This window comes from Bufo gargarizans, chromosome 3 (assembly GCF_014858855.1).
Source record: "Bufo gargarizans isolate SCDJY-AF-19 chromosome 3, ASM1485885v1, whole genome shotgun sequence".
NCBI classification, from domain to species: Eukaryota; Metazoa; Chordata; class Amphibia; order Anura; family Bufonidae; genus Bufo; species Bufo gargarizans.
Genome location: NC_058082.1, coordinates 195525579 through 195545510, shown reverse-complemented (window position 1 = coordinate 195545510; position 19932 = coordinate 195525579). Strand labels below are relative to the sequence as shown.

Below are 19932 nucleotides of genomic sequence, written 5' to 3'. Positions count from 1 at the left end.
GCCATCTCTATGCACTCACACAGGAAAAGTGAGTGATCAAAAAGTTGTACGTACACCAAAAATGGTACCAATAAAAACTAGTTTGTAAAAAAAAAAAAAAAAAGCTCTGTAGACCGAAAATAAAAGACTTATTGCCATCAGAAAACAGCTTTTTTTGCCCAAAAGTTTTACATTTTTTTAAGTAATAAAAAATAAACGACAAGTTTGGTATCGCCATATTCGTATTGAGCTGGCAATGAGGTTAACGTGTAGGTATTTTTTGTGACTTGTGTGGTATCGAATGGTATCAAGTATCACAACACTTATTTTTGGCGTTAAACCCAAATCAAAATTTTGATATCTTGACAACTCTAGGGCCTCATGCACACGGTCGTTGTTTTGGTCCGCATCCAAGCCACAGTTTTGGCGTCTCGGATGCAGACCCATTCACTTCAATGGGGCCGCAAAAGATGGACAGCACTCTGAGTGCTGTCCACCTCCATTGCTCCGTTCCGTGGTCTGCAAAAAAAATAAAATAACCTGTCCTATTCTTGTCCGCACTTTGCAGACAAGAATAGTCAGTTATATTAAAGGCTGTCCGTGCCGTTCTGCAAAGTGCGGAATGTACACGGACGCCTTCCGTGTTTTGCAGACACACGGTTTGGGGACCGCAAAACACACAACGGTCATGTGCATGAGGCCTAATGCTAAGAATTGTCATCAATATGATAATTAGGCTAGAGCAAACCAAGCTTCGGATCATAGATCCAAAGTCGATTTATTCAAAAACTTTGTTGTTTATGCTGTTACCGTACAGCATTAAAATGTATTGGCTCCGTGTAGAAAAACTTTGCCTCGTCCGAAGTTGCGCGAGACTTAGGAATTCCGTGGTAATTTACCGATCTGCATCTTTAAAAAAAAAAAAAATAATAATTAAATAGGAATCCGAAGTGGGCTTTGGTACCGTTCCTTGGTCTCACCTCACTCACCTTCCGGGCCCTGCTATGTGTCCTGACACATACAACATCAGGATGTAGTGCACATAGCCACGCACTATGAACTGAGACTGTGCGCTGTCAGGTCACAGTACAGCGCAGCGGGAAAATGATCAGGGAGGGCGAGTGAATCTGCCAACCGGCAGCATCGTCCGGAGCTGGAGAGGCAAGTTTATTTACCGTATTTATCGGCGTATAACATGCACTTTTCCCCCCTGAAAATAGGGGGCAAATGATGTATGCGTGTTATACGCCGATTAGGAGGCCAGAGAGGCAGGACTGAGCCGGCCGGCACAGCGGAGGGAGGAGGAAGGAGTCCCTCCCTCCCCACTGTGCGCGGCTGCCGCTGAACACCAATGAGGACAGAGTAGGAGGGGAGGGACTGTGGCCACTGCGCCACCAATGAATGGCACATGTTCCTTCTCAGGGCGGCCACGGCTTTAAGCTACGGCTCCACAATCAAAATTAGTGGGAAGGAGAAAGGACGCAGCCGCTGGTGAGTTTTCGGCAAAATTTCAACTTCGCTCCGAAATTCTGAGGGAAAACCTGCCATGTGAACTGCTCCGATCGGTTACCATGGCAGCCAGGAGTCACGCTACTGAAGTCCTGGCTGCCATGGTATGTTAGTGAGCAGAGAGCAGCGCATTATACTCACATGCGCTGTGGCCGCCGGTCGCCGCTCCTTCTGTCTGTGCGGCGGATTGCTAATGCTTACAGCATTAGCAATGCGCCGCACAGACCTATGAGAAGGAGCGACCGGCGGCCACAGCGCACGTGAGTATAATGCGCTGCTCTCTGCTCACTAACATACCATGGCAGCCAGGACTTCAGTAGCGTGACTCCTGGCTGCCATGGTAACCGATCGGAGCCCCAGCATTACACTGCTGGGGCTCCGATCGGAACTGCTAACTGCCACCAATGATGGGGGGGGAGCCTGTGGCCACTGCCACCAATGATTAATACTGGGGAGGGAGGGGGGGGGGGGTGCTTTGCATTACCAGAGGGGGCAGATCAGAGGCTTTATTTGAAATTTAATTTTTTTTCCGGAAATTTCCCTCTTAAAATGAAGGTGCGTGTTATACGCCGATAAATACGGTATTTTAAATGTCTGATCTGAGGTCTGATTCAGAGTCCGATCTAAAGATGGTGCAGGCTGTGGGGGTCTGATGGGGGTTGATATGAGGCTAATGGAGGCTGGAGAGGGTCTGATGTAATCTGAACTGAGAGGCAGGGACAGCTGCGAAGGCAGAGGCTAGGACAGTGGCAGGGAGTGTGAAAGCTGGGTGAACTCCTCTCTGGACCCTTCTGGATGAGCTGGCTGCCATTAATACCAAATAAAGATACAAAGAACTGAATGTTTTATATCAAGTTCAAAATAAGACTGCTCTATTTGGTCAAAATGGGGCCTGCACTATATATAATACTAGCAGAAGGAGCCAGCTTCGCACGGGTATATTTCATCCATTTCATTTAATAGATGTGTGTCTCGTTAAAAGATAGACTGTATCCCCTATAACAGTGAACTCCAGTCCCCCACCCCTCCACACTGCCCAGCCTCCTTAAAAATGGGACCTCCACAGCAGCCCATTCCCTAAACTTTGACCTTCACAGCAGGCTGCCCCTTTAACAGCGAGTTTCACAGCACCCCACTCCCTTGAAAGTGACCACCTCAGGGGCCCACCCCCTTGACAGTGACCTCCACAGCACCCAGCACCCTTAACAGTGACTTCACAGTACCCTGCTGCCTTAACAGTGACCTACAAAGCAGTTGCCCCTTTAATAGTGGCCCCTGCCCCCTTAACAGTGACTTCCAGTGCCAGCCCCTTTAACAGTGAGCTCTACAGCAGCCTGCCCCCTTTATGCTAGGGCTGCACAACGCAATGTGTTTCGCAACATTCTAAAAATTGTTGAGACAATGACAGGCTATGGTGTCGCACTGCAACATGTGACATACTGCGACACGACAGTTGCAAAAAAAATCTACCCAAGATGGATTTCTCTATAACTGTTGCGTTGTAGTCGCAGCATGTCACATGTCACAGTGCAACACCATAGACTATTATAAAAATTGTCACGCGACACATGTAGCAGTGCAGTTGTGCCCTATGTGTCGTGCGACTTATTGTCATCGTGCAGTCCTAGCCTAAAGCTGACCTACAGCAGTGAAGAAAAATTACTTATGGAAACCTGGAGTAAAACTGTGTGTATGTGGAGACTAAGGGCCTGCGAGCTTCTATTGGCTGATAAGGGACATGTGACCGTGTGTATGGCAGTTAGGATATGAAGAGAAAGACTTGCAGGCTTGTATTGGCTAATACAGGTCATTTTTGGGGAATATCTTATGGTACGCCCTAGAAAGTGTGACCCCCAGAAGATTTTTTTTCCAGGTAGCAAGGGATGTGTATACCAAGTTTTATTGAACTCGATGGTTACGTTTGAGTGAACGTGCAGGTGCCATTTTGTGCTTTAAGAATTCAGTGCTCTGGATTTTTTTTTTTTTATTGAAGCACAATTTCTGTAACTTACCCCTAAGTCAATTATGTTTGACCAAATACAGCCAAATTTTTAAAAGTTGAGAATTTTGTATGGCCCACGAACGATGTTACAAATATCCAAATGTCCCTCTGCCGCCAAAAGATTCTCCATCTCTGATTTACCTGAAGTGATCATTTCCACTGTATGGGGACTAGTGACAGCTACTGCTTGTCTTCATCCAGATTCATTGTTTCGCACGACCTGAAGCAATGATTTAATGTTCTGCAGGAAAGATCATGTCACCTGTTCCTATTAACACTTGTTCCCAGTAATTGGCCAAATATGGTGCAGTGTAATATGGGCTCAAAGAAATTTCCTGGTAAAAATGATTTTATTTTTTAACAAGTGCCCACAGCAGAGCCCTGAAGCACTAGATTAAGGCCTCATGCACATGACTGCCAGTTTTTGCAGTCCGCAAAACACAGAAGCTGCCCGTGTGCCTTCCGCAATTTGCAGAATGGAACAGGCGGCCCATTGCAGAAATGCCTATTCCGGTCAGCAAAACGGACAATAGGACTTTTTTTGCGTGGCCACGAAACGGAGCAACAGATGCGGACAGCACACGGAGTGTTGGCCGCATCTTTTGCGGCCCCATTGAAGTGAATGGGTCCGCATCTAAGCTGCAAAAACTGCGACTCGGATGTGGACCACAACAAGGGTTGTGTGCATGAGGCCTAATGCTTACTCCCTGCTGCTCTCGTCTTCGGCGCTACCCCCACTGTCTATCTTCCGGTCTCCTCACTGTTGGCTGTGGACATAGTAATATGCACCTCTCCAGCGGTGATGTGGCCACAAGCAGCATGTCACCACTAAAGTCAGTCATCTGCTGGAATTTATGAGTAGTAGTAGTATGAGGAGCAGTAGTAGTATGAGGAGCAGTAGTAGTATGAGTAGTAGTATGAGGAGCAGTAGTAGTATGAGGAGCAGTAGTAGTAGTATGAGTAGTAGTAGTAGTATGAGTAGTAGAAGTAGTAGTAGTATGAGTATGAGTAGTAGTATGAGTAGTAGTAGTAGGAGTAGTAGTATGAGTAGTGTGACCAAGCCCACGGCCAGCCAACATTTGAAGGAGACAGAGCAGGTAAATATGAATCTTCAGGGGCCATGATGCAGGACATTTTTTTACCGGAAAAAACATTTAAGTGGCAACATTTCCTTCCATACTGCTTCCTAGTCATAAATCAGCACTTTCCTTCACTGCAGAGGACGGAGCTCACTGGTTATAATGAGTGCAGGCGCCCTGCAGTAACCAGTAAGCACTTTACCTTACTAGCTGGGAAAACGCTAATATTTTATTGCTTTTTTTTTTAAGCGACAGTTTTTTTATATTTAATTACGGTAGTTTATTTTGGAGGAACTTTGCGTTGGTCATTATATTATGTATTTGCTCATGTGAATGGGGTGAGTGGCAACACACTTGGTTGGTGTGGGCATGTGTGTATATAATTAGAATATACAGGTCCTTCTCAAAAAATTAGCATATTGTGATAAAGTTCATTATTTTCTGTAATGTACTGATAAACATTAGACTTTCATATATTTTAGATTCATTAAACACCAACTGAAGTAGTTCAAGCCTTTTATTGTTTTAATATTGATGATTTTGGCATACAGCTCGTGAAAACCCAAAATTCCTATCTCTAAAAATTAGCATATCATGAAAAGGTTCTCTAAACGAGCTATTAACCTAATCATCTGAATCAACTAATTAACTCTAAACACCTGCAAAAGATTCCTGAGGCTTTTAAAAACTCCCAGCCTGGTTCATTACTCAAAACCGCAATCATGGGTAAGACTGCCGACCTGACAGCTGTCCAGAAGGCCATCATTGACACCCTCAAGCAAGAGGGTAAGACGCAGAAAGAAATTTCTGAACGAATAGGCTGTTCCCAGAGTGCTGTATCAAGGCACCTCAGTGGGAAGTCTGTGGGAAGGAAAAAGTGTGGCAGAAAACGCTGCACAACGAGAAGAGGTGACCAGACCCTGAGGAAGATTGTGGAGAAGGACCGATTCCAGACCTTGGGGGACCTGCGGAAGCAGTGGACTGAGTCTGGAGTAGAAACATCCAGAGCCACCGTGTACAGGCGTGTGCAGGAAATGGGCTACAGGTGCCGCATTCCCCAGGTCAAGCCACTTTTGAACCAGAAACAGCGGCAGAAGCGCCTGACCTGGGCTACAGAGAAGCAGCACTGGACTGTTGCATGTCATTCGGAAATCAAGGTGCCAGAGTCTGGAGGAAGACTGGGGAGAGGGAAATTCCAAAATGCCTGAAGTCCAGTGTCAAGTACCCACAGTCAGTGATGGTCTGGGGTGCCATGTCAGCTGCTGGTGTTGGTCCACTGTGTTTTATCAAGGGCAGGGTCAATGCAGCTAGCTATCAGGAGATTTTGGAGCACTTCATGCTTCCATCTGCTGAAAAGCTTTATGGAGATGAAGATTTCATTTTTCAGCACGACCTGGCACCTGCTCACAGTGCCAAAACCACTGGTAAATGGTTTACTGACCATGGTATTACTGTGCTCAATTGGCCTGCCAACTCTCCTGACCTGAACCCCATAGAGAATCTGTGGGATATTGGGAAGAGAAAGTTGAGAGACGCAAGACCCAACACTCTGGATGAGCTTAAGGCCGCTATCGAAGCATCCTGGGCCTCCATAACACCTCAGCAGTGCCACAGGCAGATTGCCTCCATGCCACGCCGCATTGAAGCAGTCATTTCTGCAAAAGGATTCCCGACCAAGTATTGAGTGCATAACTGAACATAATTATTTAAAGGTTGACTTTTTTTGTATTAAAAACACTTTTCTTTTATTGGTCGGATGAAATATGCTAATTTTTTGAGATAGGAAATTTGGGTTTTCATGAGCTGTATGCCAAAATCATCAATATTAAAACAATAAAAGGCTTGAACTACTTCAGTTGGTGTGTAATGAATCTAAAATATATGAAAGTCTAATGTTTATCAGTACATTACAGAAAATAATGAACTTTATCACAATATGCTAATTTTTTTAGAAGGACCTGTACATACACACATTATGATTATTTTTTTTTAACTTTAGTAGACGCCTGCATAATGGAAATTAGACGGATCTGTTATACGGTGCATAGACTTCTATTATGACAGAATGCCTCTTAAAAGGCATTCTGTCATAGAATTCTATTATGGCCCGTGGTAACAGAATCCATCACAGAACTGTAGTAAAACCCGGACCCCGAACTTAAACCTGTAAAACCCAAGTTTGCGCGTCCCTACGATCCATTAACACACCCTGCAGGTCCCTAGTCTGGTTTGATTTTGGCAGAATAGAACAGTGCTCTTTATTAATGGGAGTGAGAAAAACTAATGCACATAAATGCAATGCCAAGGAACGGTCAAGGAACAGTTATTTGCAGCCTGAAAATTGGATACAGCCATGTGTATAAGGCCTAAATTCTCTCTTTAATAGTTACATCACAGATTCAACCATAATGTAAGTTACTAATCCCATAAAACTGACAAGCATGTAACGGCAGACAGCGCCACTGAGTGGACAGATTTATCATTGCTAGCTATCACTTACAATACAGCAGTATGACTTTCTTCCACATCTATTCTGTAATAAAACCCATTGTTATTGCTTTTTTTTTACAGCTTTTATTTTTACTTTGAAAGCTGCTTGATAAGACTATTTCTACAAATTTCTCAAATTGCTGTGGATGGCTCCGCAAGGCCTACTTCTCACAAACGTTGCGTGGCCGAGAATTGCACAATACTGTGCATAGAAAAGTGGGTGATGGGGAATCTGCAAAAAATAGTTGACTTGTGTTTGCCCTTCTACTGATCATGTAAAAGAAAAATTGTATTTTCAACCTTTTTTCTGTCTACTCCCACATTAGTAAAATAATTTGCAGCATTAAGGCATATTAGCTGGCCAGAGACACGAAACTGATGACAGATCATATCTAGGTGAAATCATCTGCGAGAAAGATCATCTAAGAGATTATGGCTGTGACCAGACTTCTCTCATCAGGGCACAAAGTGTATGTAGTTGGATTTTGGAGCCCCAGCCATAAACTGGATCCCGTCATCAGCACAACAGATACCTTGGCAGAGACTGATGAACATTGAAAGTCTGTGAAGCCCAGACACCATGTTCAGCTAAGCATTATGGTTTCTCTCAAACTGAAGAGCCTTAAAAAGGGGCTATCTGATAATAATGACATTTTACCAAGTGCCAGCAGCTTGCCCCACTAAGCTAAGGATTCATACATATCTGCTCCCTGCCACTAGTCACACGCAACAACTTCCATGTTAATTCCAGTCCCCGCAGTGTTGACATCTGACGCATCATGGTCACATGATCCACTGCAGCCAATGACTGGCTTCAGTGGAAACGTAGTAGTCACATCACTGCTGAAGCCAGTCATTGGCTGCAGTGGATCATGTGACCATGCAGGCAGCACAGAAGACCGGAGCAAATATGTATAAATCCTTAGGTTAGTGGGGCAGGCTGCTGGCACTTGGTAAAATGTCATCATTACTTTAAAGGTTCTTCACAGTTATGACACAAACCACAATGCATAGCTGAATATGGTGTCTGAGGAGCCACACCACCTCTCAATGAAGTTCAGTCGCATTGATGGGAAAGATGGTGCTGATGACCAGATCCAGTTTATGGCTGGGGCTACAATGCGATCTTGGTGCTAGCACCTTTTAAACAACCGGAGATCATTGTGTAGCAGTGGAGACATTGAACTGAACGGGGGCCTCAGCAGCAACCTGTTTCCTGTCCCAAGAGGGTCAAAGGGGAACAACCTCCTGTTGTGCCATCATGAGGGATGAACTGGAAAATACAGAAGACGTCTGTGCACATTCTGTATTTTGCGGAACGGAACAGCTGGCCCCTGAAAGAACAGTACTATCCTTGTCCGTAAAGCGGACAATTGGACATGTTCTATTTTTTTGCGGAACGGAAATACAGAAACGGAATGCACAAGGAGTAACAAAATATTTTTTGCGGACCCATTAAAATGAAGGTTTCATATACATTCTGCAAAAAAAGAAGAGGTTAAATTGCCCCCTCCCACCACCGCACCTCAGTGTTCCAAAGATATCAAGTGCCAGAAGTGTCCTAGTATTTCCCAGTATTACACCATACCAGAAAAATACCAGTGAAAAACAAAATTTCAACAAAAGAAGGGGAGGGAATGTATGGGCCGTCATGGTGATTTCATGGAAACTGAATTACCGGTAAGTCTAATTCCGGTTTTCCCATATCATCACCATGACGGCCACAAGGAGAGTTATAAAATTATTTTTTATGGGTGGGGGCAACCGCTTGGAGAACCTTCTGACCAAAGGAGAGGCCAGAGGTTCCAGACAAGTCCAAACGGTAATGTTTCACAAATGTGTGAATACTAGACCAGGAGGCGGCCCTGCATATATCATCCAGGGAGGCCCCTGCTCTTTCAGCAAAGGTAGTGGATACAGCTCTGGTAGAGTGAGCTCTAATATTGGAAGGAGGATCCAGATTCTGATTCTTATAACATAAGGTAATAGTGTCCTTAATCCATCTTGCAATGGAGGATTTTGAGGCCCTGGATCCCTTATTCCTTCCAGCAAATTGGACAAGCAGACTGTCAGACTTCATGAAGTCCCTAGTGGCTTCCAAGTATCTAATGACTGTACGCCTAACATCAAGGAAATGAAATTTCTCTTCCTCCTGATCCTTGAAGGATGGAAGTAGGATCTCCTGGCCTCTGTTGCGGTCTGAGGCCACCTTTGGCAGGAAACCTGGGTCTAGTTTAAGCACAATCTTATCCTCAGTGATGGTAAGGTATGGTTCCCTAATGGAGAGAGCCTGAATCTCTCCCAGTCTCTTGGCAGAGGTAATTGCTATAAGAAAGGCAGTTTTGAATGAAAGCAACTTAATTGAACAATCCTCCAATGGCTCAAATGGGGAACACATAAGATTGTTGAGAACTAAGTTTAAGTCCCAGGTTGGGCTGCGGGACCTAAGCGTGGGTCTCAGTCTACGTGCAGCTCTAATGAATCGTTTGATCCATCTATGGTCTGCCAGGTCGGAATCAAAGAAGGCGCTCAATGCCGAAATTTGAACCTTTAAGGTGGATGGAGAGAGGCCCATGTCCAGGCCCCTTTGTAGAAATTCCAGAATTTTCTGGATACTGGGCCCCACAGAATTTGGATTCTCCTCGCCCGACCATGAGCAGAATCTCTTCCAGATCTTCAGGTATATCGCGGAAGTGACTTTTCCTAGAACATCTCAGGGTGGCTATAACCTGGTCTGACAGGCCCTGAGACCTTAAGAGGGAGACCTCAGGATCCAAGCCGTGAGCTTCAGGAACTCCGGATGAGGATGTAGCAAAGGACCCTGGTATAGGATGTCCCCCCTGAGTGGGAGTCTCACTGGTTCGTCTATTGCTAGCTTTAATAGAGGGGCGAACCAACTTCTCTTGGGCCAGAACGGAGCGATCAATATTACCGTGGTTCTCCCCTCCTGAATCTTCTGAATGACCCTCGGGATGAGCGGCAATGGAGGGAATGCGTACCCTAGATCCCAGCACCATTTTAGGGAGAAGGTGTCTACTCTCCAGGGATGGTCCCCGGCATTTAGGGAGCAAAATGTTTGCACTTTCGTATTTCTCCTTGATGCGAACAGGTCTATTGTAGGAAGCCCCCATTTTTGGGTTAGCATATTGAAGACCTCTGGGTTCAGTGCCCACTCTGTATGATCTACCACCTGTCTGCTCAAAAAGTCCGCTTCTAGATTCAGGGATCCCTTCAGGTGCATTGCTGAGATGGACTTTAGTTCCTTTTCTGCAAAGGAGAAGAAGATCTCCTCTGAGATACTCTGGAGTCTCCTTGATCGAGTACCCCCTTGGTGTTTTAGGTAGGAGACCACAGTCACGTTGTCCAATAGGACTTTCACGTGCTGATTTCTTATCAATTGCTTGGCGGCGAGAAGGGCTTCTCTTACTGCATACAGCTCCCTGAAATTTGAAGACTGAGCAGATATCAGACGCTTCCACGTTCCCTGGAAATAGGCTTTGTCGATTTTTGCTCCCCACCCGGATTGGCTGGCGTCCGTGAAGATGGTAATTGACGGTGATCTGATCCATGGGACTCCCTGGGACAGATGCCTCTCCTTCGTCCACCATGAGAGGGACCTCTTTACTAATCCTGGGATTGGGAGCTTGGAGTCCAGAGAACCCTTCTTCTTGTTCCAGTGGGACAATAGCCAGGTCTGAATCACACGGCAGTGAGCCTGTGCCCACTCGACAGAGGGTATACAGGAGGTTAGGAGGCCGATTAGGCTCATTGCTTCCCTCACTGAGCATTTTTTCCCGCGATGGAAGTGCCTCACCTTGTTTATCAGGGACTGGATTTTGCTCTGTGGAAGAAAGGTTGACTGAGTTACGGAGTCTAGAGTAACTCCCAGAAATCTCACCTTCTGGGATGGAACCAACATTGACTTGGGTTCGTTCACTATCCAACCTAGTTGAGATAGGCGGGACAGAAATACTTCCAGGTCCGACAGCAGGAGATCTTTTGAGTCCGCTATGACTAGGAAATCGTCCAGATATGGCACTATATTTAATCCCTCCTGTCTGAGAGGGGCTATCATCTCTACCACAAGTTTGGTGAAGAGCCTTGGAGCGGCTGAAATCCCGAAGGGCAGTGCTATAAACTGGAAATGACGAATCCGATTGGAAGGGTCTAGGATAGCAAATCTTAGAAACCTCTGGTGATCTGGGTGAATGGGGACGTGCAGATAGGCGTCTTTCAGGTCGATCAAGCACATAAATGCCCCTAGCTTTATCAACGGTACTAAGGATTTGAGAGACTCCATCTTTACCTTCCTGTAAAGAATAAACTTGTTCAGTCGTTTTAAGTTTATGATGGTCCGGAAGTCTCCTTCCTTTTTCCTTACTAAGAATAGGGTTGAATAGTACCCTTGACCCCTCTGAGATGCGGGGACCGGGATTACAGCACCCTTCTTCACCAAGTCCTGGACTCCTTGAAAGATATTTAGGTTGGAGAGTCTGGTAGGCAACTTCGTGATGACGAATCTTGCAGGGGGGAGAGAGGTGAACTCGATCCTGTAACCTTGCTGAATGATGTCCAGGGCCCAGGGATTTCTTGATGTTAATGACCATGGACCCAGGAAATCCTTCAGTCTCCCCCCTACAACGGCGTCATTGTTTGTCCTCGGATTTGGATTGGGGCTTGAGAAGGAAGCCCTTTCCTCTACCCCCTTTGGGATAAGACCAGCGGCCTGACTTGCCTTTCCCTCTAACAGACTTGTTCTGTCCGCCGTAGGACCGAAAGGACTGGTTTTTCCTAAAGGACCTTTCCTCTGGGAATCCCTTTTTCTTGTCGGCCGCCTTCTCAAGTATCTCGTCTAGGACCGGCCCGAATACATATTCTCCTGAAAAGGGGATAGATATCAACTTTAGTTTAGAGATTCTATCGCCCGACCAGGACTTCATCCACAAAGTCCGACGAGCCGCATTGGAAAGCCCTGCCTCCCTAGCACAGAATCTGATAGATTCAGCAGATACATCTGCCAGGAACCCTGTAGCTGATTTAAGTAGCGGTATGGACTGCAGGATTTCTTCCCTGGAGGTCTTCCTGCTTAGGTGGTTCTCAAGTTCCCCTAACCATAGGTACATAGACCTGGCTACCGACGTTGCCGCAATGTTGGTCTTGATGTTAAACATGGAGGCCTCCCAAGCTTTCCTTAAAAGGGCATCTGCCTTCCGCTCCATGGCGTCCTTCAATTGGGCAGCATCCTCAAACGGCAGGGCAGTTTTTTTGTTAACCTTTGCCACCTGCACGTCAACTTTAGGGGTCCCGTCAAACAGCTTAGACTGAGAGGGGTCGAATAATAATCGATTTTTAAACTCTTTGGAAATCCCCAATCGTTTTTCTGGTTCTGACCATTCCTCCAGAATCATTTGTCTAATGTGTTCGTTTATGGGGAAGACCCTGGATTTTTTCACCTTGAGTCCCCCAAACATTTCGTCCTGAATGGAAACTGACCTAGGGGTCTCTTCAATCCCCATTGTCGCTCTGACTGCCTTTAGCAAGTCATTCATCTCCTCCGAGGAAAAATAAAACTTCCTATTATTTTCGTATATTTCCCCCTCAGAGAGAGATGGATCATCCTCCCACTTCGTGGAAGTAGAAGCTTTATCGCCTGCATCCTCTGATCCGGAGGAAATAATCCTGGAACGCGGACGCTTGCGAGAAGGCTCGTCCTGGGGATCAGACGGAGCAACTCTAGCGGCCCGAATTTCTTCCTGAACCACCGATCTGATATTTTCCATAAGGGACGATTGTTCCTGCTGGATTACATCAGAAATACATGCTTTACAAAGCTTCTTTCCATATTCGTCAGGCAGTTTCCTTGCACAAGAGATGCAGCGAGGAGGTTTTTTAAACTTTTTTTGCGCCTCTTTAGCCTGAAACAGATATGGAAATAGCGGTATCAGAAATAAGGCTTTAGCAAAAAAAAGAATATCGTGCCATAAGACAAGTGGACCCCCAGAGGGATACTTACAGGAGGCAGAGGGGGAGCATCCAGCTCCATAACAGTTTGTACCTCAGGACCTGACATTTCTGTAAAGTAAAATGCAGCTGCAGTACTCAGACCTCAGATCAGCGTCCTATGGCAGCTCCCGCCTTTTATTCAAACTGCTCTGCTCCTGCGCTTTACTTCCGGGTTGCGGCCGAACCCAGAAGTGACGTCACCGACGTCGGCGTGCGCACACGCCGGCCGCTACCAGCCCGACCCACAGGGGAGGAGGAAGATTGCGGCCCGGGAGCAGGCTCCAGACCAGCCGGAGCGAGTCCTCCCGATACCCCCCAGCCCAGCATGAGCACGCGGCCGCCGGCGGACTGGGGGAGCTCCGACGAGCCTCAGGTAACCCAGGAGGCCCCTGGAGACAAAGAAAAAATAATAAAACAAAATCCTATCTTCATCTCCCTGCCGCAGCAGGGAGACTCTTCTCTGACCCTGGCCACAGTGGGGACAGGAACACTGTGGCGCGGTGGTGGGAGGGGGCAATTTAACCTCTTCTCTGTTTCCTGCCCCCACAGAGGTCATGGGTCAATCTCCTTGTGGCCGTCATGGTGATGATATGGGAAAAATGGTTTCTTGAACATGACAATGAGTTCACTGTACTAAAATAGCCCCCACAGTCACCAGATCTCAACCCAATAGAGCATCTTTGGGATGTGGTGGAACGGGAGCTTTGTGCCCTGGATGTGCATCCCTCAAATCTCCAACTGCAAGATGCTATCCTATCAATATGGGCAAACATTTCTAAAGAATGCTATCAGCACCTTGTTGAATCAATTCCACATAGAATTAAGGCAGTTCTGAAGGCAAAAGGGGGTTCAACACAGTATTAGTATGATGACTGTCATCACTGGCCTAGGGAAAGCTATGAGAAGGCCAAAGCTCTACTGCAAGCACCGCTGCCTTCTTGAACAGCTGATTGGCGGAGGCACGGGTGTCAGACCCCTACCGATCATATAATGATTACCTATACACAGGATAAGTCTGTATTAAAATGTCAAAAAAATAAAATAATTTAAACCTAACACTTGTCTAGAAGGGACAGTACACAAGCATGTTGAAATCGGACCGGATTCTAGCTCCAAAATGCTCATTCTGTACGATATATATCATTAACATCAATATGGGGTCAGTAATTTACCTGGATTTATGTGCATATTCCTTCCTTCATTTTGATGCACTCCCATAGACTACAATCTGGTCTTGGAAGCAAATATGCACACAAAAAAACATGCTGCCCATTTAAATACTGATGGAAGTTATAACCCATGTTAATAGTCCTATTCACTGGATCCATATGTGAGCGAGTATTCTGTGTACTGGAACCCGCTGCTGATGTTAATGAATAGAGCTATTAAACATGGCGTATAATAGAGCTATTAAACATGGCGTATAATTTCTGCCAGAACTTGAGGTACACAGCATGTCCTAGTTTTGTGCATATTTGCTTCCAAATACGCCCATTATAGTCAATGGGAGTGCATCAAAAATGCCCGTGTGAAAGGGGCCATTAACATTAGAAGCGGATTCCAGTACACAGAATACACAGCATCTAAGGGGCTAAATGTTTCAGATCAGCATGCTCTCTGACCACTACAGCAGTAGCTGTCAGTCCGTGACAGGATCCTGCAGTGTTTGTGTGGCCCAATATTAGCTCCACCTGGAGGTGACAGGATGCTCACTTCATGTTAGAATGGCAGCTGCCTTACCATGTGTAGAAACCAAAACGTGATTTTATATATCTATATATCTATCAGAAACTAGCACTACTAAACTTGAGTCGAGTCCGTTACCAACGTCCAACCATAACCACAGCCGGACTCCACTCAAGGTTTGGTCTCAACTGCAGGAATGAAGCACCATCCGTCCCTTCACCTACCTCTAGAGTAGAATATTTGAAGTCAGTTTTGCTTCAGTCTGTGTTGGTGTACTTTATGCCACATTTATCAAATGAGACATTAAGATATCCTTAAAAAGGGTTCGCCAACATTTACCAATGATCTATCCTCTGGCTCCTAGGCCATGTGACCGATGAACGCGTTATCCCTGGCCTAGAGAAAGCTACAAGAAGTCCACAACACTACTGTGAGCGCCACTGCCTTCTCAAACAGCTGATCGGCAGAGGCCCCAGTGTCAGACCACCATCGATCAGATACTATCCCCTATCCAGAGGCTAGGTCCATCACTATTAAAATGGTGGAAAACCCGTTTAAACCTTACAACTGTCTAGAAAAGCTACTTGTGACAAAGCCCTAGTGATAAATCTGGAGTGAAGCCCATTAACATCGCTAACGCACACTTTTCATAACTGCAGTGAGTGGTGGAAAAATGCTAAGTTTTGAGCAAGTGCAAAAAGTCGCAAAAGCCCTTTTTTGGGACTTTGAAGCCAAAATTCTGGTGTGAAGGCTTGATAAATCAGGTCCCATGTATATATTTTCATATCTGCATGTTCTCTGAGGAGGTCATTAAAGGGGTTGTGTCCCTTCAGCAAATAACTTTACGTAATAAATACAAGCCACTTACTAATGTATTGTCATTACTAGGGATGTCCCGATACCAGTATCGATGTTGGGACAGATACCGGACATTTGCAAGAGTACTTGTATTCTATACCCCTATAACAAAATTAAATTTTGCTGTAAAAACATTACCACACCATAATTGGTATTGGCGAGTACATAAATAAAAGTATCGGTACTTGTATTTGGTGTTAAAAAATTGTATCGGGACATCCCTAGTCGTTACCCATATTGCCTCCTGGATTCAGTTTTCCATCACATTATACACTGCTCGACTCCATGGTTACAACCACCCTGTAATCCATCAGCGGTGACTATGCTTGCACATTATAAAAAATAAAAAAAACGCACCAGCCTATGTGTGCTGTCATAGTACAGGTCACCAGAGGGCAGCATTTTTTCCTAAAGTGTGCAAGCAAGACCAACACTGATGGATTAAAGGGTGGTCATAACTTGTATTCACTTTCTTTACATTACAAATGTCACTTGCTGAAGTGAGACAACCCCTTAAAGAGGACCCGTCACCTCTCCTTACATGCCTGTTTTAGTAGCTACATGTATTCCCCCATGCAATAATTCTGGAACATCTATTTCTATGTTGTACCGTTCCTCTATTATTTGCACTAGAAGTTATAAATTAATTGCTATTAGCCTTCAGTAAGGGTACAGATGGGAGGTAACCAGTGGGGGGGGGGGGGGGGGGTACCTGCATGCTCTATAAATGGCAGAACAACAACCATAGAATGCCCAATAGAAATATAAATTATTATTATTTATATTTTTATTGGGCATTCTATGGTTGTTTTTCTAGCAACATTTTTAGGTTTATACGATTGGTTCTCTGTTTGCCCTCATTTACGGTATTATAGGGAGGCCTTTTTTCCTCTTTTTTTCGGTTCTATCTATAAATGGCAGCACTGATTGGATAGAGCGAGTCTGTGCCCCCTCTGTACCCTTACTGCAGACTGCTAGCAATGCAGTCATAACTTCTAGAGCAAATAATAAAGGAATGGCACAACATAGAGACATAAGAATAGATGCTCCAGAATTATTATTACTTGAGGAATGCATGAAGCTATACATGTCAGGAGCAGCGACAGGTCCTCTTACTGACTACCTAACAGCCATAGGGCACAAGTCAACTGTGAACATCACAATGGAGCCACTTTCACAAGGAAATTTCACAATTCACTTGAAACCTTTTTCCCCCTTATAAACAGGTAGGTTTCCAAAATAAAAAGAACAAGTTCTGATGAGAAATGCTCCCAAAACCTTTACTATCTTACCTTTTCCTGGACTAAGATTTTGATCTACAAAAACTTTCAGTTCTCCATTTGCTTCAATTAATCCAGCCTAAAAATAAAAAAACATTAATATGAGATGATAAATCTGCCACACGGGATAAATACAAGGCATTTTCCTCTCACAAACATTTATGAAGCATCTTGTTTACAAAGTCTGAAGCTGACTAATAGGCTTCCACCAGCACCACAGTCTTCATGCTGCTCAGAATAGTCAAATATGCTTCATAATACTCAATCACTACAATCAATGGGCCACCTATATAATGACTGGAGCTCTTCTAGCTAGCCGTTAGGCTAGGGCTACACAAAGACGTGTGTTGGGAGAAATTTTATAATGATAGTCTAAGGCAGGGATGGGCAAACTGGGGCTCTCCAGCTGTTGTAAAACTACAACTCCCAGTATGCCCACAGCAGGACCTGATGGGATTTGGAGTTTTACAACAGCTGGAGAGCCGCAGTTTGCCCATCCCTGGTCTATGGTGTTACACAGCGACATGCTGCAATACAACATTCACAAAAAATCAATTCAAGATGAATTTTTCTGCGACTGTCACAGCATGTTGCAGTGCGACACCATAGACCAGTGATGGCTAACCTTGGCACTCCAGCTGTGGTGAAACTACGACTCCCAGCATGCTCCATTTATTTCTATAGAGTTCTGAGAGCAGCCAAGCAAGCGGGGCATCTTGGGAGTTGTAGTTTTAACACAGCTGGAGTGGCAAGGTTAGCCATCACTGCCATAGACTAAATATAAAAATTGTTGTGCAACTTTTGTGCAAGTGTAGTTGTACCCTATGTGTCGCACAGCACATGTCGCTGTAGCCTTAAGGGCCCTTTATACGGGCTGATAATCCTATGAACACTCATTAGTGATTGTCTGGCAGTATAAATGTACCGCATGTTTACACAGCACGCTCTGCTGCCGGCAAATGGCAATTTCTGTGTTTGCACAAATGACCATATTATCCCCAATGAATGAGCATTTCGCTCGTTCGTCGGGTAATCTGGTCACTTGTGCACACACACACAAAATAAAAAAAAATTGCCAGCAGCAGATCAAACTGTGTAAACACGATCTGCTGCTGACAATGATTCAGTATGAGCGTGAGCGATCACCACCTCACTCTGGAGGAGATCGCTGCATCCAAATGTCTCCACCAGTGTGCAGCTTCCTTCCCGACAATCTGCTGCTCTGTTGTCCCATGTAAAGGGAACTTGGGCCCTAAAATAGCCTATGAAAAGGGGGTCGGCTAATCAGCTAACCCCTTTAATGACATTTCTAAATCTAGCCATACATTGTAGATAGCAATCAGCCATCTCTTAGGCCTCTCATATACATGCATGCTTGCATGTGTTTTAAATGGGGAGAGGGCAGCAGGACATTTCATCACACCTCTGGTGGTGGCTTCTCTCCCAACAAAAAAAGGAGCCCAATGGTTGGCAACTGGCAAGTTCCACCAAACTGGTCACATTTGGCAGACAATGTAAACAGCAGAATCACTCATAGCATCCAAAACCAAGCTGTATATAAATTGCAAAAAGCATTAAAGGCTCATGAGCCGAGGACTGGGGCAATTACTGGCAACAAGCAAACTTATGCAGCCAATCATCCGACAAAGGGGCAAATGCCTATTCGATGGACGATTACATTTTTCAGCACACAATCACTGTTTGCAGGCAGCGTGTCACCCTGTGTAAATGAATTAACTGCAACAATGAATCTTTATGGGGACAAAACTGCAGTAACAACTGTTCGTCCCAATACAGAGGGGGGGGGGGGGGGGGGGGGCAACAGCCTTATGTAAGCTCAGCAAGCAATCAAGGCAATCAGGAATTAAGGGTTAATTCTCACCTTCCTGTTCATCGGCCCATGTAAAAGGGACTTTGTGTGTGACCCTCAGATTTAAAAAATATTCACATTGGCTGGGGAACAAACAGAACACATACTGTACAAGGAGCGCTGCTCATTTTTTTTTTATCCTTGGATCCACCAGGTTCCCAGGCTCCGATTGCGCCATCCAAGGGGTGGCTGCACCGCTTCTTCAACTACCTGATGTCTACCTTGCATTTGGCAGTGCATGTAGCAGTGTCATACGCTGTGGGTGGCCCCTAGGGGGTCTCTCTACTTGCAGATGCATTCTACCTGTTCTGAGACTTGTAGGTTGGTTGAACAGGTGGCAGCTGGTTTGGTTACAGTAAAAAGGAAGGAAGAGTTTACCCTGTGGGGATCTCACAGTGGTCGACAGCGATGAGAAGCTCTTTTATTAGTTAATTGGGGGAAAAGGCAGTGAAATAACTTTAACTGGCAGACATATTGCAGCCATTTGATAAGCATTGTGACCTCAACAAGAATGAGCCTGTGGAGAGAGGTCCTTCTCAGAAGAATCAGGAGGTTGGGGAGAATGTAGACAGAACTCAGGAGACTGGCTGCAACATGTGGATTTGGAGACAAAGACAGAATAGTGAGTGGCATCCGAGACTCAGATTACCTCAGAGATTAAGAGCTGGTCTGTTACTTTTTTATTTAACCCCTTCAACCACGTGATGTAATGGAATGTATGGAGCAGGCTGCTGCAGTAAACCTGCTCCATATGCGGCAGGTGCCAGCTGTACCATACAGCAGGCACCAGTGAAGGGGGAACAGCAATCCCATCATTTAACCCGTCAGATGCAGCGATCCACACGGATTGCAGCACCTGTGAGGCAAGGCAGAGGGATGCGGCTCCCTCTGCCTTCCAATCTGAGCCCCCACAGTGAAATCGCAGGGCTCTGACTGGTTATCATTTGGAACCAAACCCAAGGTACCATTTGGAACCAAACCCGAGTTCGGGAAATGTTCTTTTTACAGTAAAAATGTATGACGTTATTATGCGAAGTCTCGCAAGACTTCACAAAGCAATAACTTGGGCTCATCGGAGCCAATACATTCTAAGGCCCTATTCACATGTCCGCAACCGCTCCGCAATTTTTAGGAACGGGTGCAGACCCATTCATTCTCTATGGGCCCGGATGTGAA

At 45.4% G+C, this 19932-nt stretch overlaps 1 protein-coding gene across 1 annotated transcript in view; it reads right to left on the bottom strand.

The window, feature by feature from the left end:
• The window catches only part of TFDP1 (transcription factor Dp-1), a 70701-nt gene that overhangs the window by 36402 nt on the left and 14367 nt on the right, over window positions 1-19932 (bottom strand). Inside the window, exon 3 of the mRNA XM_044285204.1 lies at window positions 16899-16965. Coding sequence (XP_044141139.1) covers window positions 16899-16965 — 67 coding nt within the window. The remainder of the gene's footprint in view (window positions 1-16898; window positions 16966-19932) is intronic.